At 46.1% G+C, this 25,598-nt stretch overlaps 1 protein-coding gene across 1 annotated transcript in view; it reads left to right on the forward strand.

Moving 5' to 3' along the window:
* Positions 1-292: 292 nt before the first annotated feature.
* The window catches only part of gpc5c (glypican 5c), an 81,313-nt gene continuing 56,007 nt past the window's right edge, over positions 293-25,598 (forward strand). The window contains exons 1-3 of the mRNA XM_076144933.1: positions 293-470; positions 8,495-8,656; positions 20,941-21,644. Coding sequence (XP_076001048.1) covers positions 293-470; positions 8,495-8,656; positions 20,941-21,644 — 1,044 coding nt within the window. The remainder of the gene's footprint in view (positions 471-8,494; positions 8,657-20,940; positions 21,645-25,598) is intronic.

Below are 25,598 nucleotides of genomic sequence, written 5' to 3' on the forward strand. Positions count from 1 at the left end.
GAGAGCGCAGAGGCACGCAGCGCGAAGTGTTAAGTGTGGGGCAGACGGCACTCTCTCTCTCCCTCTCTCTCTCCACAGAGGAACACACTTCTGCTGCGAGGCGCTCACACTCATCCCCAAACAATAATGTGAAAATCAAGACGGAAACGTTTTTGTCAGATGTTTGAACTCCTCGTCGCTTCCATCGCACTTCTCCGGTGTCGTCACACACAGCACCCCTACTCACACAGCTTCCAGCCGGTGTTACAGTCGGGCTATACATCCACAAGGGCGCTCGGTGTGAGATGCGGCAATGTCCCGAGGAATATGCCCACGCGTGAACTTCTGCGGATCCTTGTGGATTTTGTCCGCGCTTGTGTTCGCGCTCAGTGTGACCAGAGTGGCCGCGTACAGCTGTCATGAGGTGAGGACCGCGTTCCAGCTGCGGCAGGTCGGACCGCTGCACCGCGTCCCGGAGACGCCGGGCACAGGTGAGTCTCTTGCCGGGCGCGCACGCACAGCACCTCGGGCACACAGCGTATATAGATCCAGAACACATAGAACAGAACATTCCTTTCAACTTTTAGCTGTTGTAGATTTCTGCCTGAGACTGAAAAGTGCTACTTTAATGACTGTTCGTGTTTCCAGTTGAGTGTGTACTCCTGTCAAAATCACACGTGGTTCAGCACACACACGCACGCACGCGGGCACGCACGCACACAGGCGATGTTAAGACTCCTGCAAGCCTCAGAAAAGCAATAACACAATCAAATGACAGCAATAATTTGTAATGGGTGCGACAGAGAGAGAGAGAGAGAGAGAGAGAGAGAGAGAGAGAGAGAGAGAGATAGCAGATATTGATTTGTGTCCTCAGTGGTGTCATGTTTCTGCTGTTATTAGTCAGAATACGACTTAGAGGAGATAAACATTTTTTTGAATGTGTCTGAGTGTGTGGTATAAGTATGATGCAATGTATTGGTTATGTTGTGTTTTATCCCAAGCTTACTTTCTCATAAATTATTCAAGGCACTGCCAAGTCTGAAATGATCTGTCATGAAGTATGCCTTCAATTTACACCATTTCTCTGAACTTGCAGTTCATTCTTGACACCATATCAACTTATCTGTGTGCTATTTTACATTCAGCAGACTCGGACGGTTTTGTTTTGAAAAACATCTATCATTAAATCTCGAGGTTTCCAGTTCTTGAATCTCTCCCAGATTGGCTGTTTCAGGTGCCAACCAGCTGGTTGCCGTACAAGCGAGCTGTTTGAAGAGATGAAGTAATTATTTTGCTGATTTTAATTGGTCAGAAAAGCCACACGAGCCAGTGCTGACATGGTGTTTATGAGCTTTAACAAGTGGGGCATTTTGTATGTTTTCATCTCTGTGGATAGAGAGTCAGTCTGTAGATCGATCTGAACAGGTCAAACTCTACCAGCACAGTCAAATGCTGCTCGCCAAGCTTTAAAGACAGAACATGAGCACCTAAAAGAGAAGATTGTTCAGAGGGCAACTTCTCCCACTTTGATTTCCCAATTTATGTCAGATTTTTGTTTGTGAGGTTTGAAAACAGCTTCAAATTGCGTTGAAGGTTTTGTGGAATGCGACCCCCCCTCCTCCTCCGTACACTGAGGGAAAGTTATTTTGCTGGCATAAACATTGGTTCCAAATCGGTTTCTGGAGGCAAAACACATTTTTGAGTCGGTTAGGCCTCAGAACAACTATGCTAGTTACAGTTATGTCTTCTGACTGGAGCGGTGATGAGAAGTGAACCACTTTCTGAAAAGACTCCGATTTCCTGTCTTGTGCGGACATCAGCGTCCTCGCATAGTTTAACATGGACACCAGTCGGTCGCAACTTTGAGTGTCACGCCGTCCGCGCCTGCGTGCCTTCCAGGGGGAAAAGAGCAATAGATAGCTGAGTGGGAAACATACCTCGAGGTGCATCCAAACCACTTGATATGTTTGTTTAGCAGGGTGTCACCACTAGCAACAGAGAATGTGAGTTTCATGGCAAGCAGTATTTGAGGGTAAGCTCTGCGAGACAGCCAAAGGTCCTCGGTCTGTTGCGAGGATGTCAGCAGCCTGAATGGAAGCTGCATGACTGGGTTGTAAAGTCAGCAACACATCGGCACAAACTCTATATCACAAATGTCAGTCTGACACACAGAGACACACACTGTAACATACAGAAAGGGTGGAAACGACAACTTTGCTGTCACTTCATTCTGATGCAAACTTTCTTCCCTCAGTAATCATATTGTAGAGTGAAGGACACATTGCTTATACAATAGAATGTGAAGAGAACCACATATCTTTACAGAAGCCTCTGTATTATCGGCTAATGAAATGTACTGAAATTGATGAAAAAGGTCAAAGTGATTCTGGATTAATATACATATGATTTGACTTTTTTTTATAGTTATCCACGAGAAGTTGTTTTGAGATCTTTTCTTCAAAGCCCCCAGCCGGTGGATGACAGGGTGGGTGGTGTCAGAGCGGGAGATTTGGCGTATACGTGTGTGTGTGTACACAATTATATTACTCCGCTTGGCTTTTCAGATCAAATGCCAAGGAAAGCAACTCTTGAAATTTGAAGTGGCAAAACTTCAGCTCTTTTCACAGTCCGGTGTTTGTTTTAGGATACAGTGCTGCGTTTCATTCATGTGTGGTGAGCTGATTTGCTCACTAAGCGCCAAGAGTGTGCCAGTAGGGATCTTAAAAGCCGGCCAAGTGGGATCCTACATAACATCAATGACACTTCTACCATATGTACGTTTTCTTAGATATTGATTTGCTTTTGCCTTTTTTAACAATTCAACTGTTTGTAGTGAGAAATCAGCAGGGATGACATTGTTTACATCACAGTGGAATCAATGAGCTGCTCTGAAATCACCATGCAGTATTTAATCAATATGGGTCTGAATTAAATTGTTCCATACCAAAATGCCGTATTTGCTTCCCAGACTCTTGATGCCAGACTCCCCGGGTCTCAGTCATTGAGTTACCGTATCTCACTGCCAAATTCAGCATCAGTGACATGAAGTTGCTTATCCCCGTATTATTTTGTGAAAGTTATGGCCACTCTGCCTGTGTGGTACACAGCCAAATGCTCCATACTGAGATTGCCGCCGGGTGCTGAAATGGCCCTTTAGAGATCCATCACTTAGAGAGGAGACGGCAAGTGCAGTGCATAAACACACTGGCGGTTCGTTTTGTTTGTTGGATAAGATCCTGACATATAATCCTCCTTTTTTACAGCTCAGCTCAATGAGTTTGAGGAGGGCTTATCACTTTATGCTCTCTTTTGCAACTTATGTTTTAAATTGTTCTTCAGCTTTTCTTGTTTGCTACTTTATGACTTATAATACAGTACATTTTATTAGTTACAGTATTCCGACGTGCCTCATTCAGTTACAAACCAGACCTTCACTAACCACTCTTATTTACTGGGTCATTAACAGCTCCTTTCACGTGAGAGAGAACTTGTTTTATACCTTTAATACAAAGCGAGCAGGCTCATGTGTTAATAGCGAGGGAATGGGAACACGGTGTGTTATCACACGTCATCACATCCTTAACCAGTTACAGCATCAAACGCCTTGGCAAACTCTCAAAGCTCAGCACACTCTTTGATTGGCTGGAGTTATTTTGAATCTCTTTTTAACTCGGCCTTTCTCACCGAGAGCAGCACACACGCGCACGCACACACACACACACACACACACACACACACACACACACACACACACACACACACACACACACACACACACACACACACACACACACACACACAGCTCCTGCTCCGTCCTCATTTCGTAGAGCGTTCGTGTTCTCTTTATAGGCCATCTCACAAGCACTTCATTCAGACCGGTGTTGTAAAGTTTACATCGGCACATCTTTACTGAGTTTAAAGCTCTCAACGCCACAATATCTTCACTGGGTAACAAAACACAATGCAGATCAGTCATTGACAAGCACCTTACCTGTCCTTGGCAGAGAGTAATCGGCTGTTTACAGGAATGTTTTGGAGCTTTTTGACAATTTTGAGCCAGATATTGAATTTGTTGATGTATACAGATATCATCACCACATGTACGTATGTATGTATGTATGTCACAATACTCATTCAACAGGATAAATTGCTTTTGGTGTATTTTTACCATTAGTATTAGATCAGTATCACCACACAGCACATTTGCATGATAAATCTGCAGGGTAATTATAGCAGAAGTCTGGCATCATATTAGCAGCAATAAAGAAGAAAGACAGAATGTTGGAGGAGTGTTGGTTTGAGTTATGCAGAGCACATCCTGAGTGCCCTCTACTTACTTTATGAGTCTGCCTCTATATAAGCTCTTTTTTGGGATGTGCGTATTGTGGTTTGGTTAAATGTGTGTTAACGTGCTCTTCTAAACACACAGACGCGCCTGTTTCTACCACAGCCAGCAGACTGCCCAGCATACAATCCAGCTCTCGACAAAGATTTTTTAAGATTTAAGATTTAAGATACTTTATTAATAGTCATTTTGCATGCAATTCACAGCAAATCGCATGCAATTGAAATTTATCTTGCACCCCCTCATATCACACACACACGCATCACAGAGGGGGTGCAGGGCAGCCATCATACAGCGCCCATGGAGCAGTGTTAGGGGTTCGGTGCCTTGCTCAAGGGCACCTCGGCAGTGCCCTGGAGGCAAACTGGCAACTCCCCAGCTGTCAGTCCACTTTCTTGTTCCATACGGGACTCGAACCGGCGACCCTCCGGTTCCCAAGCTGAATCCCCTATGGACTGAGCCACTGCCGCCCCAGTGATGAAAATGATGCTCGCGCTACAAACAAACGCTTAGTCACCATCGCGTCCTCGTCTCATCTGGCTGCCACCCTCCCTCCCTCCCCTCCCCCCACCATCATCTAAGCCCCACCATCGCCCTCTGGTGTGGTTTCGGCCTCCGTGCCAATCACTCGAGGCAACTTCCAGCGTGGGGTCTGGGAAAGCAAAACATTCCAGTTGTGATTCAAAGTTGTCCAAAAATGCAGGTATGTGGGAAAGCACCTTTGAGACGTGTTTTCATTCAACACGGTCCATCCCAAGCACAGCAAGTCGGTATAGAGTAAATATCCTGTAGGTTCAGCGGATCAGACCGCTTCAAAGCGGCCCGGCTTCCTGAGGCAGGGAGAAGGGCAATGGCATTAATTGGCTTCTTTTTCAACAAAGTTATTCTTGTTCTCGAAAAATATCAAAACAGCGGCATCACGAAACCGCAAACCTCCCAGTCATCAACACTTTCGAAATGAAAACACCATTTACATTCCATATTGAAGAGACGTGAGCTGCATATTAATCGGGAAATAAGTGGCATAGTTTATGTGTGAATGTTTGAATAAGGTGGTGAATTTACCTCTCAGCTCCATCACTGTACTGCTGTAGAGAAAACGCAGAAGAAGAAGTAGCCAGCCAATCAAATCCTGGTATAGTTTCTGTATTTGAACTCGCACAATGAAGTGAAGTGAGGCGTTGGGTTTATTGTGACTAACAAGGCGAGACCCCGAGTCGCAGCTTCAACACAGCAAATTACCCAAGAGGCATTTACCACCTGAGGCTGATTAAAGGAATTAGGATCTAGAATTGACATCCAGTCTGGAGAATGTTTACTCATCCAGAATGGATAACACACACATTGGTCATTAGGAAGCACCCTTGGGCCTCATTAACGCCCCGCTTAAGAACACAATCTGTATCTGGTTACCTTCTGCATGATGACATCTGATGTTGAGACTTGCATTTAAAATGTTACTTTATTCTTTAGATTCTTAAAGTCTTAACATCTGTGTGCATGGATGTGCCGCCATATGCAACCCCCTGATTCAAAGTAAACATGTCCCAGCTGCATGGAGTGTGTTTACACCTGGATGCCACGTGAATGAGGTCTAATCTCTCTTCTGTGTTACATTAACATGTTTTTGCTTGTCAGTGTAACATATCTGGCTGCAGACTGCATTTAATACAAGGTGTAAATGAGGCAGAGTCTGTATTAACTGTATATATAGAATATGCTTTAACCCATGGACTAACGTGTCAGGTATTAATAGGTGAGAGTTTCTCTTAAATACAAAAAGAAACACATCCTCTAATATATATATATAAAGATATATTTATATATATAAAGTTGAAAATAACCACTTCAATTTCAATCTAATCTAAATTTAGATTGTATGTTGTATATAATGTTAAATATTTTCAGCAATAAAAAACAGACTCAACAATTTGTTTGCTGTTGCACAGACGAGTTCTAATAATTCCATGCGGTGCTCTGGAATATTCGTGACACAGACGATCTGTCCTGACTGCTGTGGTGGCTTTAGCAGCCAAAGTCTTTCGGAGTATCACTTACTCCATGCATCTACTCGCAAGGGACGGAGAGGCCAAGCTGGATTCCACTGTGAGTCCCCTGGATATTAGTTTCATATCATAGATAACACACAAACACAAAGGAGAAGAAGAGCCAACCAATAGGGGCCGGGGTCAGCGACAGAAGGCGTAGGGGGGGGACGGCTACCAAATGTGGTAAAATGACAACCCTTGAAAAATGGATTCAATTAAAAGTAAGGCGTATTTGATGAGCAGAACATGTTCTCCAGGGGAAGTACAAAGGGACATAGTCACTATTCTGCCGAGAACGGGAACGGAAGGGTGTATTTTTCATCGAAACGGGAAAGTGCAGGGCTGATGTCATTGTTATGGATGACATGATGTCTGAAGAATGAGCGCACCAACAACAACTGCTGTGATTGGTTTATTGGAGACCGATCGGTTTGTGTGAGCGTGTGATAAGACATTCCACTGTCACTGTTGTTTGTGGAGCCAAAAAAACAATAAATCCTCAAAAACCTAAATAAAATTTTGTGAGTTTACATCTTGTAATAACAATACGATACATTTTTAAGGTTTTGATTACAGTAAGAGTATACAGATGGTATATAGGATGTTGATGTTGCTGGACTTCCTGGCGTCACTGCGGTCATAAATGCGACATTAACTGCACTCTCAAAGGATCAAAATGTGTTTATCAACCGACATAAATATCATCTTCCATCAACACATAATCAGATGGTGAAAGCAGGTATATACTTAACATCGTTGTCAAGGGTCCAGACTGAACTCATGACTCCCTGATCCTCCGGTGGCTGAGACATCGTGTCCCGACAGGACGACTCTTGGTGTCATCCAAGTGCTGAACAGCAGCTGATCATTCACAAGCTCAGTTTTCCTCCTACAGCATAGTTGTATTTTATGATTCATTTCGAGACACGTACTGGACCTGTATCAAGGCTCATCAATCATGACACTAATATCCAAAAGTATTAAGGTCAACCTGTCAATTCTCTCACCTGTTGTGTTGTTGCTGAAAGTGCTTTGTGAAGTTACTTTCTCACCGTCTCGCAGAAACGGTGTCAACAAATTAAAAAAAAAGTGAACATACAACAGAGATGGAGATAATGAGCTGGTAGGGGGCAGGGCGGCCAGTTTATGACCTCACTGGTCTGGCTCAGCGATGGGAACACATGGAGCCTCGCTGGGTAATTAAGAGACACCGAGGCCTCGCTAGGATATGCCAGGCAAATGGGAGAGAGGGGGCAGAAAGGGAAAGAGGGATTGAGAATGCAACCCTATTGTGTTTCATGGAGGGATTTGGACAGTGAGGCACTGGTCTTGCGGTCTATCCTAAGGCCATGCTTTAGACTCCGGTTACACCACCTGCCTCCACCCAGCCACTCCAACCCCAGTAAAATGAGTTATCATATCAGACTTCTGGAACATAAAAATGCCCCGATGCATGAAAGCAAATGTGTGTGACAGAGACGCGGGACAGGGTGGACCCTGTTCGGGAATCTTGCTGATGTAATAGTGCCTGATTGAGCTTTACTTTGGATCATATTAGTTGGACTTAGGTCATTGCCTTTATGTGGTTGTTATGAACTGGAGTATTATTACTGCCCACTTCTTGGGCTGACTTCATACGGGCAGCTGTGTGTGTGTCAATGCCTGTGTGTGTGTTTTCGTTAAGTGCAAGTGACAGTATTTGTATGTCTTCACTGCACATTGGTAACTGGAGTGTGTGAGCGTGTGTCTTTATGGCAAAACATACACTATATCTCAATGACATATTGTTGACATGCTTTTAATTGTATGTGCCAAAGATATTCAAACTTTTAGTGCAGACAGTATTTATAGCAGGAAATGTGGATGGATTCTTGTTGGTCTACTTTCTCACCCACCCACGGTGCCTCTTACTGTCTCCCTATGGATTTATGAGCGGTCTCTGTGTGTGCATACTCAAGGCACATAGCACCGCACAGCATAGCACAGATCTGCTTTTGCTTTACTATTTCTTTGTAGTATAATATTCACATATAATAATTACATTTCCTGTAATACACTGAAAAAACAATGCTTTGAATAAACTGTGTCCGTGTGTGTGTGTGTGTCCCTCTTTCTCTCTCAGATGTGGACCTGTTGGTTTGCAAGCACCAAGGTCCATCCTGCTGCACGCGGAAGATGGAGGAGAGCTACCAGTTGGCCGTTAAACGAGAAACCCTTCAGAACATTCGCTCCTACAGTTTCGAGTTGGAGTACCTCATCTCTGGCCATGCCGATGCCTTCCAGGGTAAGACACAGGGGACAACATGGGGACAGACCGGGGGACAGCTTTGTGGCAAACAGGACTGGGTCATTGGTGATGATGGATGAGGAGAGAAAGTGCTTGGAGAGATGTCGACTGCATTAAACGGCGATCGCTGCATGGGGCCGTTTAACTGCGCCGACCTCAGCCATAGTTACTGCAAATATTTAATTTGAAATAAAAAGCTGACCTGTAACCGAACTCGCAGGCTTTTTCCAGTCCAAATTCACTCATTCACTGTTGAAAAGCTACATAACGTTGTATTTCTTGCCTGGCTAGGGTGTTTATTTGTCTAGTATTCGAAGAAAAAAAAGGTTATTTCTCAATTCTCCGGGGTCACGGTAGCTGGCGTGCAGGCTGGGAGCGTAACTCAGAAAGTGGGCATGGCTCCACTCCCCCCCGACCCCCCCCCTTCTTCTTCTGCGGGTTTGGCAGTAACGGAGCCGTAGCGAGGGGATCACTGAGTGTGGACGGGGAAAAGGGGAGGTACAGAGGCGTGCTGCGCTCTTCTCCTGACCCGCAGTTTGGACAACAACACTGTGTTACCTGAACCCTTCAAGGCAGCTTTTTGGAGAGTGAAATAATCCAGGCCGCCGCCATATTTTATTGATTGTGATGTACGTTTGCTAGCTGGGGTCAGTTTATATGTCTGACTGGCTGCCAGGGAGCTTTGTACTACGCCCAGCCGAATCAAGCAAAGCAGTGTTTCACCCCCAAGTTTATCCCGCCTGTTCCACTCGCCGTTGTGATGTCATGCGAGTTTCAACATTTGGAAACAGACAATTTATTTCCCCCCACATTGTTGGAGAGATGCTTCCAGTGTTTTTCGGGTGTTGCAGGAATTTGCGCACTATGCAATTACTGTAGTTTTATAAGGCAAAACACTCCCTAGACTTCACGTTGGCTAAGTTTAGTTTTATGGATGGATGTAAGGAAGATGCTGATGCGGTCATGTGAAAGCGTCATGTGTTACTCGTAAGCGAATGCTGATGTAGAAAATGAAGTTTGTTGGGGAGTAATGGAGATCGTTTTCAGGCATAAATGTGATGGAAAATATTACAGTCGTGTTTAGCTTTTAAACGTCAGCTTGGAATGGAACATGTGAAAAATATCTCATTGTCAAACAGTGTTACTCTCCCTAGATTAACCATATTTGCTACTGGCAGTAAACCCCTCTTACATTCTCATTTTTGCAGTATTTTCCATCTTATATCACTGTTATGGCTTCCGTTGCTGGCATGTCACAGAAATAAAAGTCAAATCATTCCCGTCGTCTCCCTGTTATTGGTAATTCTAATCATCATTAAGATCTTTTCGTCATTACCTCATGTCTGTGCGCGTCTAGAGAATGAAGATCAGATGTTCCAGATATCCAGAAAAGGCCAAGATGGAAAGAAAACAATGTCATAACATGAGAAAACCGAAGTGTGATGCTGCCGAAAATGATGATGTCAACGGCCCTCAGGTTTGCACAGCCTTCTATGGACAAGCTTTGTCTGTCTGAGACTCCTGGAGTGGAATGTGACATAGCAAAGTGTCTCATATATGGCGTGCAGTAATGAGATTTTGACTTAGTGTGTTTGCGATAGTGGAACATGGTGCATATTTAACCTTCTGTTGTCCCTCACAGAGCCTCTAACTGAATGCAGGCTATCAGCTCTGGCCTTCTTATGCCGTCTCCATTCTTTCCACAATCTCCCAAACAGCTCTCTACCTGCCCATCCCCCATCCCTACACTGTAAATCCTCCCAAATAACGATAGCCCAAACCTTATCTCCCCCCCTTATATGTGCTTTGCTGGAATCCGCTGCACTGTTTTTTTCCGTTAGTCTGTAGCTTCCTTTGTTTCGACCCGGGAATCGCTCCCGCTGATTGGCGAGGTTTAATCAAAAGGACATGTGTATGTGTGTGTGTGCCTGTGTGTGTTTGTGTTGGCCTGCCTTTGTTTTGACAGCCCAGAAGTCCCTACTGTGCTTTGTCATGTGTGGGAGTCGTCATGTCACCGCCTGACCCCGTAAACACAGAGCACATTTATCACTCATAAGGGGCCTCTTGATGTTTGATACTGTCATAGGATTAACATTTTCAAGATTGGATATCTTTTGCCTGAAGATAGTTCCGTCTCTCTGTTCTTGCCTGTGGCTGCCGCGCCTTACGTCCCGCAGACAGGTTGTAACCTCTTATGTAACAACCTCCTTAGTATCTCTTCTTCTCTGGCAGTGTCCGTGTTGTTCTTCCTTTCTTCCTTCCAGCCGCAGTGAATCATACACCCGATCCAGCCAGCCACGTCCCTGTCTCTGTCTCCGTCCTCTTGTCTTCTGTTCCATGCAATAGTTGATGGGTAATGAGTGTTGGGGCCTGATGGTGGGGAGGTGTCACCCACAGCTTAGAGCTGCCATCAAGGGCTTTGCCAGTTAGCCTGCTTTAGCCCGTCTGATCTGTAGAGAATCATCCTGGATGCTCCTCTGTTTGCACTTTGACGTAAAGTTTAACAGATGGATGAGCCGACAGAATATGTTTGTTTCTGTGTGTGTGTGTCCTCATAATTATAATGATTTCCATCATTCATTTTGTTCAGGCAGCGCAATTAGGGTGTGTGTGTGACTGAAAAGACAGGTGGGAATGATCAGCAAGAGTGTAACCATCGTTCACACTGCTAGGCAGCAGATGTCATGAAAATGCTGACACTTTTGATCCGCAGTGTCACCGATATGAGGTAGACTTGGCCCACAGCTAAAGGGCATGACATCAATGTGTGTGTGTGAGAGTGAGTGTAATGTGGGTGGTTGGTACATGTGCATGTTGTCATTGTGCGTGTGTGTGTGTATGTGTGTATACAGGCATGGGAGCATGAAGTGTTTACAACTCTTGCTTGTCTCTATGACCACTTCAGGGCTCAAGCTGTCCTCACAAGAGATGACAAATGCGTCCAGGAGACACGTTACTCCTCGACGAGATGCTGCCGCACTCTGTCGCCAATTAAAGGACATTGCAGTGAAAACTCTAGCTGTCCTTTCATCAAAGACGCTAGAGGAACACTTAGACAGGGCAGCGGAAGGAAACAGAGAGAGGCCTTGGCAAGGACAGCAGCTTTTCTCATTGAGGCGACATAATTAGCTGATCCTTGTCTCATCGACCAAGAACTCTCCAGGCCCCCCCCCCTCTCCCGTGTCCTGGGAGAGACACATTTGTGCACGAGAGTATGAAAGGGAGACAAAGTGATAGAAAGTACAGCCTAAGACGAGGGGATACAAGGGGGGCCTCACTTGTTAATGGCACGGTGAAGAATTGGCCGCGGAGGGGAGTGTGGCATTTGAAAAGCCTCGGTTGTCTGGTCGGTCGGTGCGTCGTCCCCCCGGGAGCGTTCGTCCTCCTCGGGCTTTCACAGACCGCTGGGTATAACCCGCCGTAATTGTCTCCCTGCCTGCCCCCTTGAGAATTTCTGGCCTCTCTGATTGCCCGTTTGGGGACATAGATCTGTCTGATCCATGTCTGTTGCTCTTTCCACCCCCCGCCCCTCCCTCATGTGACTCTCTCCCCTTTCCCGTCTAGGTACAGAGACGCACAGACAAAGATGTCTGGCCTAATGCGTTATTGTTTATAAGCCGTCCCCCACCAGATGAAACCTTCCTTGGAATTCCAGGAGTGAGACCTCACTGCTTCCCCCTCTGTGGCTGTCAGGTTCATCCTGGGTGGTTTCGCTCAACCGTCCTATTTAAAGACAAGTGTCTCATTAAATGCGGGTGATTTATACGTGTTTGGGTGCACAACATTTGCGCGTGCATGTGAGAGGGATGATGAATCACTGGAGCCACTGTGCTCTGTCCTCCTCCTCACCTCAGACACGGGTCTTCCTATCTTCATCGCAATTTATGCATTTGTCTGGATGTTGTCTCCGTCTCTCACATTGTCTGTCCTTTTTCACATCACTCCTTTTTTTCACACGCCTCGTCGCCACTTATTTTCCTCTGCAGATGTTTTGACAGACTGGGTTATTGCTCTAGAGGCTGACGCTTGGACTCATGATGAAATTGCGCTCTAGCCATGAGCTCATGCTCAAATTAGGGACGATATCCGGAATTCATCCTTACATGTCTCATTCAATCATCTAGGGTGGAGTTGGAAATGTGTTTGTGCGTGTTGCATTGGAGCAAGCACTGTGTGTGTGTGTGTGTGTGGCGTATGCATGTTTGTGTTTCAACTATCTCATCTTCTGAGCAGACATGACACACACACACAAGGGCAGGACGCGTTCCCCTCTGAGCTTGTGGGACGCTCAAGGCTCTCTGGAGAACGGAGGGAAAGAACAAAGGAGGAGAGAGGGGGAGAGCTCAACGCCTCTCCCAGTCATAAAGTCACGTTCAAACCCTTGCTAATTACCTCTGCTTTTCATCTGCATGGCTCACCTCTGCATGCACGTGTGAGAACCCAACAGAGGGGAGGGGGAGGGGGGGGGGGGGGGAGGGGGGAGTTAGCCTAGAAAAGATAAGATGGAGGGAGGACTGATGGTGAAGGAGAACTTTGAGTCAAAGGGTGCAGGTCTGTGTGTGTATATTTAAATATCCATTCAACAGGTTCTTGTCCTACTGCTACTGCGTCCTTCTCTCTCTCCCTCTCTGTGTGTGTGTGTGTGTGTGTGCGCGCTCTGCGGCCCTACTTTCGTCAGCATTAGAGGCTTAACAAGAACATGGGCAAGGTGGGCGCCGTGCCAACAGCTTGCTTACTGGCAACGCATCGCCGCAGGGAACCCTTCCGCCTGACAGATAGCCCCTCTCCCCAATAAACAAAACCATAAAACAAAGTTCTCCCCCCGTCTCCTCCGTCACTATTCCAGCGTCTCCTCTCGCCGTTTCCCATCGTTACTCCGCTCTCCGCCAAACGCCCTCCGTCTCCCCTCACCAACCATGCACGCTCCCCGACGTTGTATTCAGGGCCCGAACAAACACGAGTTCTGTGTGGATTAGCGTGTGGCCAGTGTCCACAGCCATAATTTGACATTACAAAGAATGAGATGGAATGGAGAGGAAAAGAAAGAAATGTCTCTTCATTGTGCGCCAACAGCAACTCCTCTCACACGTACTGTTTTATCTTACAAATGCTATTTTTTTGACACCGGCCTTATAGCCCTAGCCTCAACAAACACTCATTGTTGTAGACTAAGCTCAATCAGTCTCACTTCTGCAGCATGAGCACAATAAGCTTGATGTAACAGGAATTTTCTCCGTAATCAGACAAAGCCATGTCTCCTGAGGCCTGTTCTCCGTCCAAGAGAATTTGGCTTTTCTGGAGCACATTCTGTCTGGCTGACTGATGGGATTTGTAAAGCTGCTGATTGGTCCGGCCTGTGCTCCCTTTGTGTGTCCAGTCTGACTCTGCTGCACCCGTTATTCCCCAACTGATTATACGAGCTAATAAATGTGAAGGTGCAAGTGTGTGTGTGTGTGTGTGTGCGTGCGTGTGTGTGTGTGTGTGGGGGGATATGGATATGCCTGTGTAGCAGCCGGCAGTCGAAAATCCTCATTGGGAAATGTCTGATAAATGAAAGGAGCGGAGAGGCTGTGTAATAATTCCCCCTTTTGTGTAATTTTCACACACATACTTTGCCTCAGTCTAATGACAGGAACAAAATGCGATCCTTAAGGGAAAGGGTGGTGGAGTTGGACCAAAATAATGTCATGCAGCAGGAAATGAAGGAATACTGGCGAGGGAAAAAAGGGGGGGCGACAAGGCAGACTGGCCAGACATGCGACATTTAAGAGAGCTCCTTCTCCTGCAAGAGCCAGAGGAAGGTAAGGGAGGTGAGGAGGGGGAGGAAGGTGAGTGGGTGCGTCTCAGCCTCCAGAGGGTCACCGTCGTCACTTTCACTCCCTTAATGATTTAATACATATGCAGCTTGATGTACTTGTCTGTGTGGAGTGACTCACACCGCTGCGTTAGCCCAAAGTAGGCTGGAGTTTTGGCCCTCTTCCTCCCATCTTTTCCCATAAGGTCCTCTCCCTTTTGACGCCCTGTGTTGGACACCGCTCCCCTCTGCTGCCTCTCCTTCCTCCTCCTCCTCCTCCTCCTTGTCTCCACGGCTCCTAACACGCCATTAAAGAGTCCCGATGGGTGGCTTCATGTATCTGCAAAGCTCCTTTGGTCATTCATCTGTCGTGTGAAAGGAGACGGAGACAGAGAGGGAGACGGAGACGGAGGAGGAGGTGGAGGAGGGGGACAGGGGAGGGGGAGGAGGATGAGAGAAATGGACAGACGAAATAATAAGAGCAATTTTCTTTTTGTTGCTCTCTTCCATTTTGTGGATTTGAGCTTAATCCAATATGGATTGTGATAAATGCTCTCTGCCAGAATGAACAGCGGATCATGGTTTTTCTCTTAAATCAACCACAACACAGCCTGGCAAACTCTGGATACTGTGTTTGGTTCCAATGATAATGACGGGAATTTTTAATTCACGCAAGCTTTCAACCTTCTTGATGTGTAATTAGTGTTTTGTTTATTTTTTATGTGTCAATTTTAATGACACATTTATAAGGATTAGGCCCAGAATAATAATTATTGTTGGCCTGTAATTGAAACAGACCTTTGCTTTTTTTCATAATGAAGCTGAAAAATGAAAACACCTGTTGAGAAATGTGGAAAATCCGACATTAAACTGCCTTTCATCTCAGATTCCTTCACACTTCAGAGTCCACTGCGGGCTCTGTTTCATGTTAATCTTACACTCGCCCTAAATGTTTCCTCTCTGCCTTCTCTGAAATCTGGAATCTGGAGTCCGGTCTCTCTCAAGGCTTCATCAGTTTCCACTTATACTGTATGGAGTATCACCATTACAAGGCTTTTTCTGTTTATCACAAACCGCGAGCTGCCGTCAGCGTGGCCGGCCAAAGCCTCACGTCTGTCAGATTTGCTTTTTAATGCTCCGATCCGCTCAAGTCTGAGGAAAACCAGAGCGATTAAAGCAGCACCACTGGCCTCTCAGAAGCATCTCTCTCGAAAACACAGATTTAAGTCATATACTGTGTATAAATGCTACCAAGTACAGTAAGTGCCACTGTATCAGGAGAGATGTTGTGATTTATACGTCAGTAAACAGCAGACTGATGGGGTCACAGTAGTCTCGTGGCCTCTTTGATGCCCGGGGCCAGAGGTGCTGTCCATCAGTCTGTCAGCGGTCTGCAACCCCCCCCCTCTGCCGGCCCTCCACATCTCCCCTTTATGGTATGAGCCATTTGAACAGCCCTGCTCCTCTACCGGCCCCCTCACCCTCCGCCCCTGCGCTCTTGTCTCCTCTGTCCCCGTCCTCCCTCTCTCTCTCTCTCTCTCTCTGCTCCACTCATTCCCCTGCCTTCGATCATGTTTCCCATTTGGCCCGAGCACCCCCACCAACCCCTCTCCAAGTCCCTTACTCTACCCTTCCCCTCCTCCTCCTCCTCCTCTCCACCACCGCAGCTACCGCCCCGCGCACCCCGAATGCCCCGTGGTATCTGTGGAATTGTTTATGTTTGAGAGGTTTGATATAGCTGGGCTGCCATCTTAACTCCTGGAATGCTGATGGAGAGATGAGGGGGCTTGTTCTCCCCCCCCTCCTTCTCATTCTCAGCCTCCTCCCATCCTCTTTCTCAAGCTCATTATCCCACCTGTTGGCCCCCTGATAGGGCACAAATCGGGATTTAGGGCAGGGGGTAGATGGAGGGGGAGGAGGAGAAGGAGGAAGAGTGTGTTTCCACATTTGCAGCAGGTCAGGTTTGAGTAAATGGCCTGTCTGTGCCTGTCAGACAAATCAGAGTCATGCTCCCACTTTAGACTTCAGATATGTATGTTTTCCCATATAAGTATGATGAATCATCAACCTGACTCATTGGTTTATTAATAGCGTATTACCATTAAACTGTTTGCTGAAAGGTTAGAGGCTTGGAGATTGTATGACATTGCACCTCTCTCCTGTAACCTAAGACTGCCGGCGCTGGGTGGGTGACGGCCGTATGTACAGTATTTCTACTAATTAAAACAAGGATGTGTAATCTACACACATGTCACTATGTCGCATATCTGTGCGGTGACCCTTCTGAAACCCAAGCCTGTGACGGGATTAAAATGTTTTGCCTGAGAAGATGGTTGGTCGGGACTGATCGCCAAGATAGGAATGGCCCACAGCTCCATGGTATGAGAACAGTGTCTCCTACCTCATTATCACAATATTACCGCATCTCCAAGCATGCACGCACACACACACACACACACACACACACACACACACACACACATACACATGCACACACGTGTTCAGATACTTAAAAAGACAAGCGTGCTGGCTCGCTCTCAAGCTTGCACACATTTAAAGATGCAGTCTCACTTATGACACAGACAGAAAACTCTAGACTTAGAAATATAAAAGTTTAGCGGTCACACATTTTCAATTATTGAAAGGTTATTCCCGTTTTAATCTGCCGCAGGGATCAATAAAGTGTCTTAAATTGAAATCACAGCGCACCACTTCTAAAATATATGGAATACATCTTGAATCCGCTGGTAAATGTGAGCTTGTATTTGTCAGTGGTGTGGTAGAGATGAGAGCTATTAGATTTAAACGCATTCATGTGTGAGAATAAGTCCCATGTGTAAGATGAGACAATTTGTCTCTATGGTGATTTGATTGATCCGATACTTTTCTGACCCTGACAGCTGCAGAGCTTTACTAAGACACACTGCAGCTTTTTAAGGCACAAGTCTGCTGGCTCAATGTCAGTTTAAGTGGCAAAACCTCAGCAATAGATTCAGTCGCTTTGCTGTCATTGAAAGCTTCCTGGCAACCTGATGATACTAAATCCTATCAGTCAGGATGGAACTGAAAGGAAAAGTTCAAGATCACTTGAATAATATTACATTTATGTCATCAACTGATTCTGAATCTGGAATAAAGATAGAAACAAACACACTTTTACTAAAACTAACTGCAGATATTCCTCATTGTGCTGAGTATTATCGCTGTTAAGTATAAATGATGACTTAGTAAGTTTGTGGACATACCAAGTCAGCCTGTGCCAGTCTGGCAGGTGTCACATGTCTGTTCTGGCTCTGTGACAGTACAGCTCAGGCTCACACACACACACACACACACACACACACACATACACACACACAGAACGAACAAAAACACACCTTGCTCTTAATGTGGAAGTGGGAGGAAAAGTGCTTTACAGTTGTGGCTGAAATCATAAAGCCCCTCTTCATATTTGTCTCGCTATTGTGGCAGCATCACCACGGTGACACTTGGGCTATAATGGTGCCAGTAAAACACTGGGTTGCCATGCAGAATGTTAAGTGGAAATAGCTCCTTATGATTAAAACCCTGTGATCTCAGAGAGGGAGAACTTGGCTCAGCAGGCTTGGAAAGAGGCTGTATAATATCCCATCACAGAGTCATAAATACAAATTCAAACGAGCCTCGGCCGCTGTGAGACAAAGGCCTCCTCTGCCGCCGCTGCTCAGTGGTGTTTTATCCCTTGAATACCTTGTTTACTCCATGCAGAAAGCATGGCAGATTTAGCCTCTCAGGACCACAGACAAAGCAGGCCTGTTCATTTGGGTCGCTACAGCAAGCTTGGCAATTATGTGTTTTGAATTTCAGTGTGTTCAGTAAGGACTTCCTTGCAAATTAAAGATAATGGCTCCATGCAAAAAAGCCTCTGTCCACCCAGACTTCATTTCTCAAGAGGCTCACTGGTGGGAGACAATGACATGGTAATGAGAGCCACCCACAACTGTGTGTGTGTGAGTGTGTGAATGCTGTTGAGAGTGTGGTCAAGATCCAGATTCAGAGTCGGTGGTCAGACAGGATAATCAAAGCCAATCGACTGTCATGCAACGGTAGTTAAGACATAAAAAGCAAAATCGTTGTTGGTTTCTTGTTTTTTGTTCTCACCCTGTTTTCCAGTGCTGGAAAGTGCAGAGAAAAAACCCACGACCAATGCCTTTAATTCATCACAGGGTTAGAAACCGGATCCAGAGCGGAGGAGGAACAAGACGAGTTGATGCAAAACAGTGAGAAACAGATGTGTGAAAGAGAGCAAACGACAGATCCAGTTTGTGGTTTGTCATAAGGAGGATTCAGAGGTAGAAAGGTGGCCCCGGTTCTCCAGGTTCTGTATATTCAGGGAGATACGTGTTTGCACTAATAGCCATGGAGAGACAGGGAAGCGTTCTGGGGCCAAGGGGCCAACTGGATCCAGATGTGCGTGCATGTTCACTAGGTGGAGTCTGCTTGTACAGTAGTTGCTCTAGCTTGTTCAGAAGTTCAGTTGCTTCTTTTTATTGCATTTTTTTCTGGCCTCGCTCCACTTTCCTATCCCTCCGTTTCTCCCCCTTGATCTCCATCTGTCACCGTGACGCTCGTCTGCCCTAATAAAAAACTATTTCACCAAAACGTTACTTCATGGGTTGAAACGATCGTCTGACAAGCGCTAGATGTCTGCCACTGTTGATTATCTGTTGAATACAAGAACATTTACGTCTTGCCTTAAGAAAACTTAGATTTTCTGGTGTTTCAAACTGTGGTTCGAGTGCTAACAGCGGTACTTGAAGCGCACCCTGGTGGACGCCAAGCTCATTTATAATAATAATCTCATAAATAAAACATATATGGAAAGTCTGTTTTTGGGTGCAAATTATTTCATTTTTTATTGAGAAAGAACTTTTCTATACAGCACAGAAAGTTTGAAAACCACTGCTCTGACATTTATTAGATTTTTCTTATTTAGCACAGACCTGTAATGTACACTTAACTCTACGAACAGCCGAGCCAGGGCTTCAGCAGAGAACCAGACAGACTATAAACTGTGCTGTTTCTGAGCATGATAATTTTATAATAACAATATGTGTTGCTGCGTAACCCAAGCCTATGGGTACGTTGTGTGGTGTGAACGTCCTGTGGATACTGAGCCTTGAGGCCTGGCTGGAAGGCATGCGGGCAGAGACACGGCGGGTTCAGGAGACAGTGCAGAGAAAGTGAAACTGTAGCTTAACAAAATTCTTCATGCCAGTCTGATGCTATTTTTGCTCATTCTTGTTTTTCTCCCAGTGTCGCCCTTTGCTTTAATAATACCTTCCAGTACCGTTAATTCTGGTATTGGTGTGTTTTCTGTGAGTATGTGTGTGTGTGTGTGTGTGAGAGAGCTGGTGTGTCCTGGTGCAGCGTAAATGAGTCGTGCCTTTCACTGGCCAGTGGGGAGTCCCCGTGTGTCACAGACAGCGGTCATATTAGTGCAGCTGTTGGGAAGACATGGCTGTTGTTATCCTTCTGTCTGTGTACTGGGAGGGGCCAGACACACACACACACACACACACACACACACACACACACACACGCACACACACACACACACACGCGCACACACACACACACACACACCCACACACACACACACACAAATGCACTTAAATTCCATATGATCACTCTACAAACAGTGGGAAATAATTGGGATTGATAGATCCGTCAGTGTTTGCCAAGAATAAAAGAAAAAAAAACAATCAATCAATTCGTTACCGTATGTAGTAATGTGTTTTCAGTTTATGTGTGTGTGTGTGTGTGTGTGTGTGTGTGTGTGTGCATATGAGCGAGCGTGGGCGTGTGTGCCGTTGGTTTGGCACACTCCTCTCCTTTCTCGATTTCTGTACAGTTGCCACTGTTCCTCTATGTCCTGGCATGCTTTTGGGCTGACATCACAGGCCACAGGAGAGTGCCATGTCCAGGACACACACACACACACACACACACAGAGGGAGAGAGAGAGAGAGAGAGAGAGGGAGAAGGAGAGGGAGAGGGAGAGAGAGGCAGAAAGATGGTGATGGGCAATGGAGAGGGAGGAATCAACAGATGAGTTGGCTTCATTGTCCCTCAGCAAGAGTGGAAAGTTTGAGTCTTTCTATATATTTGACCTAATGTTCTCCGACTTTTGTAGCAATAAAAGGTTACATTCAAACAATATAAGTTTTGATGTGATATTGGACTGATACTAATGGCAAGAAAGGAGAGGAAATGAATCTTTTTCAGCTCTTGCATTCTTCCTCGTCCTCTCATCTGTGTGTGTATCAAAGGATGGTTTATCAGACATGGCTAAACTATACTTTTGAATTCCAGAGCCTGTTTCTCTTTGCTGTGTGGAAATCTCCTCAACATAAACTATACTTGCTAGGTTTATGACTTCCCAATGATATTCAATGATATTAGAGGGAAATATGACACCGGTTTCTCTGTTTTGCTCTCTTAACAGACACGTTCCAGAACCTAATAACCTTCTCACAAGGCCACCTGAGTTCTCTGTTGGAGGGAACTTACTCTTCCTTGTCCCACAATGCACTACCCCACGTCAATGAACTCTTCTCCTCCCTCTCCCTTTACCTCCGGGGAGCCAACGTCTCCGTGGAGGTGGCAGTCAACCGCTTTTTCAACAAGCTCTTCCCGCTCGTCTACACGCGGCTCATCAATCCGGGTATCGAAGGAAGCATGATGGAGGGCAGCGAAATGGCCGACTGCATCCGCATGATTCGGCAGGACGTCAACCCCTTCGGGCCCCATACCGCCGCCATGGCTCAGGAGCTGGCCGGGTCACTTGACGCCGGTAGGCAACTTAGCCTGGCCCTGGACAAAGGTCTGGAGGTAATGAATGCCACCGAACACGTGAGCCTGAGCAGAGAGTGCATGAAGAGCCTGGTGAAGATGGTGTTCTGCTCCCACTGCAGGGGCTTGACGCTGATCAAGCCTTGCGTGGGCTACTGTCTCAATGTGATGCGAGGCTGCTTGGCCAGCGTGGCCGAGCTAGATCAGCCATGGAGGAGGTACACCGGCCTGTTGGAGCAGTTGACCCACGCCATGGCCGGCCACCACAGCCTGGAGCTGGCCCTGCTGGGGGTCAGGGGTCACGTCAATGAGGCCCTGCTCTACGCACAGCTCCACGGGCCCCTCATCACAGCTACAGTAAGCACAAGCACGCACACACACACACACACACACACACACACACACACACACACACACACACACACACACACACACAGACAGACACAGACCAGCAGCAGTGATTTAAAAGCATTCTTTCATGCAAACATTTTGACAACTGTAATATAGTGATTTGATGTGTTTTTGCTGGCTTCTTGTGGCTTTTCCGTTATTTTTTCCACCAACGCAACACAAGGTACTCGGCACGCTGCATTACTGTATTGCAGACTGTAGAAATTATTCAGAGAAAAATGATGTTTGTATTCATAAAACAAGTCCAACATTCTCCAGAGAAGTGCAGGCCGAGGCTACGAAAGTACGGTCATTATCCAAAATGGCAAGGAAACTGAAAATCACCAATGTTGTTTAACTTCTGGACTGTGGGGGAATATTATCAATTCCTTATTGACTACAATGAAAATGAGAAGAGTAGCGGATAAAATGGGGATTGGGTGTACTTGCATGCTATGAGTACTACCATATGCCTCACGTTATGTATGGTTATAAGCTGGATATTCACCACATGAAGACAGTTTCATGAATGACTGCCAGGACCTTAAAGCTGTGTATACTGTACAGGACTAAAGAGAAAAAATTCTGCTTTTGTTTAAACAATTTATTTTCAATGTATACCCTTTATTTACCCAACAAGTGTTATGGTTAAGGGAATTGTGTGTAATTGTGCTCCACCAAGATGCTGATTTTTTGACTTTCAAACTAAAGAGCGGCGTCTCAGTAGGTGTGAGCCAGACTGAGTCATGGCACAGAGGAGCAGAAGATCATTATTGGAGATTTAACAAACCTGCGTGCGTTTCCTTCTCCTCTTCGAAGGGGAAGGAGCCACTCACGCTCTGCTCTGTCCAGTGCACACGTGCTCATTTCTTGTCGAAGGAGCCTAGATGAGCGCTTTTTAAATATCTCCCCTCGGAAAAGAACTGGAGAGGTTTGTACATCACGACTCCACCACATTTAGTTATTCCCTTTGCTAAGTGGGTGGCTGGTTATGGCTTCCCTGTATCCTGTGAGAGTTTCTCCTTCTTTCTCTCTGTCAGTAATCCCGATCTCTCCTTCTCTGTGTCTGTGTCTACTTGAGGTGCTCAGCTGAACAGAAACCCTCTGTGATTATCCAAACTACCTTGAAATCAGACCACAGAATGGCAAAAAAAAAGAATCCCTAAAATGCTGATAGGCCTCTGTGGGTGGGGGAGGGAAGGCTGTTTCCAAATAATCTGTAATGGTACCAGTGGCGGACAACTGCAATGTAGACTGGAACCGTTCCCAGAACTGGGCTTGGACTGTAAAGACAGAACTGGAGAGGCCACAATATGCAAAGTGTCTGTGGATTGAATTTTGGAAATGCCCATGGATGACTGAATACGAAGCTCAGTCTGCCAATTCACAGATTTAAGATGTGACTACAGTGTAAGTGAACGTCCAACCAGAGCCTGCAGTGGTGTGATAGTATCATCTGTGACTTGTTGGGTTGTTGGAGGAAACTGGTAGTTCATCCTTCTACATCGCGTGCTTTTGCTGCAGTTTGTAGTCTGTAGTCTGACAACGCAATATATAAATGAAATTGGGGTGAATTGTCTGTAGGTGTTTTCTGGGGCGGTGGTGAGTGTGTATGAAATGCAGCGGAGGCGATCGCATACTCAGCAGTGAAACAGCAGCATAGGCAAAGTAAGAGAGAGCCGTGCATATCAGCTGAAACAGATGGATGGATATTGGTTGGCCATTATGTAAAATATAAGTACTTCACTGCTAATGACCGTAAGTTTAAAAAATCATTCTAATCAGTTCTGAAATTTTGGGGAAAACACATCATAGACTGATTCTGACATATTTGGCCCCACAGCAAGCACACACGCACACACACACACACACACACACACACACACACACACACACACACACACACACACACAGGCGTCGAAGCATAGACATCAACAGACACGCACACACTCAGACATGAAAAGGGTCGGTTGCCAGGCTTGAACACTGACGGATTACAACTATGCAGAGAGCGAGCCGAGTTTGTATTTTCTGTGTGTGTGTGTGTGTGTATGTGTATACTATAAGTTTGTATGCCTGTTTGGTATTCACGGGGGTGCAGGACCGAGCGGGGAGCCCGGCACAGCGACAAGTGGGCCGGACCAGAGAGGGTTCCTGCTAGGCCATACAAACCAGACCCAGCCGGCTGGAAGGGGAAAAAAAAGAGAAACAGGCCAGGAGAATTGTGGCCTAAACAAACACACACACACACACACACACACACACACACACACACACACACACACACACACACACACACACACACACACACACACAGTGGTGACTCTCATACAGTGCTTGCTCACACACACGCACACAGGAAATATATATCAGTACAGTCAGGAGCCGTTGTGTCATGGGTAACTAGAACCTATGGCCTTTTTAATCACAGGTAAGTTTTTATGACGCCTCAGTGGCCCATCAAGGAAAGCTGTTAAGTCTCCAACGCACGACTACCGTCTCTGCACCAGCACGACTCACTAACTCTCCAACTCTCCAACTGTCCTTCATGCTCTTATTTTCCTATATTTTCCATACTTAGACACGTGCTAATACTTGACTTTAGCTGCTTTTTTTTCTCTCTCTTACGCTCAGTGTCAGAAGTGAAGCGCAGAGCACCACGGCGCTGTGTTTTTTTTGTCGAGTCAGAGTATTATATGGAGTTGTTATTAAAGGAATTATTGTGACTGTGTGGTTTTGGACTGGGATGTTACCCCCAAAACCATGCTGTGGTCTCTCTCTCTCTCTCTCTCTCTCTCTCTCTCTCTCTCTCTCTCTCTCGCTGTACGCTGCAGACTACACAAAGTCTCTCCTATAGGTTTGAGCACATCACAGGGTAGAGCCTCGAACCACAACAGGTACACACACGTATGATTACACACGTGTACAGGTATCAGGTTTTAGAAGTCCACACGCGTGGCCCCACCTTACTTTGATGATACTAGCGGTGGGGGGAGCTCGAGCGGACGCCCGAGACTGAAAGGCGACTATTGACGGTAATGTGGGGCAGCGGCGGGATAGATTCTGGTTTAACACATTCCTGCTCTTACTGGGACGGAGCATGAACACGGGTCAAAGGGAAGTGGTTATGGTTATGGATATTGGAGGTGGCTAGGCGGCTGGATTATGTCGAGTAGCCACAATTAGGAGAAAATTGGAAAATATCCAGAAAAAAAAGTAGCTGCTCTTACTAGGCCCCCGTGTAAAAGGTGGCTCCAGTGCTTGGTGGAGGTTTTCCCCCTTCTCTCAATGCCGCTCTGTTGAATTTATCGCAGCGTTCCTCCCTCTAGAATCAGCTGTGCTCCAGGGCCTAGGGTCTGCTGTTTATTGACATGGTTGTAATAATGATACGGCTCATATGACCTAGAGGGGGACCTAACAACTTCTGCTGCAGAGAATTAGGAGGTTTCAGGACACAGAGGGGCACGCGCTCACTCACTCAGTCACACACTCACACACTCACTCAGTCACTGCGGGAAGCTCAGATTGCTCCGTATTCCAGCCTATAAGAAAACAGCAACGGCGGTCCAGATTAGGGCCGTTTATACGCAGGTCTACCTTATCCGCTTGTTGGTTTTACCCCAGCTTCTCATTACAGTCTTATGGAGGAATGCTAATAGCAGCCTGGGCCTTTAGATAATGGAAACAAGGGCCAGTGGGATGACTGGAAGGGTTCCATTCACCATGGCGGCACCTCAGTAGGCTGCCGCGGCTTACATTGCGAGCACTGTTTCTCTTTCTCCAGCCCACAATCAAATGAAAGAACCTCAGTGGTGTGAAAACAAACTTTGTTCTTATCACATCTTTGACACAAAACTCTTTGTCCCATTCTCTGCCGTCTCGTATTCCCATGTCCTCAACACAAGAAGACATTTTATATCT

The sequence above is a fragment of the Genypterus blacodes genome, unplaced genomic scaffold, assembly GCF_046128005.1.
Source record: "Genypterus blacodes isolate CSIRO-AG114 ecotype Tasmania unplaced genomic scaffold, CSIRO-AGI_Gbla_v1 ptg000029l_1, whole genome shotgun sequence".
Taxonomy (NCBI): domain Eukaryota; kingdom Metazoa; phylum Chordata; class Actinopteri; order Ophidiiformes; family Ophidiidae; genus Genypterus; species Genypterus blacodes.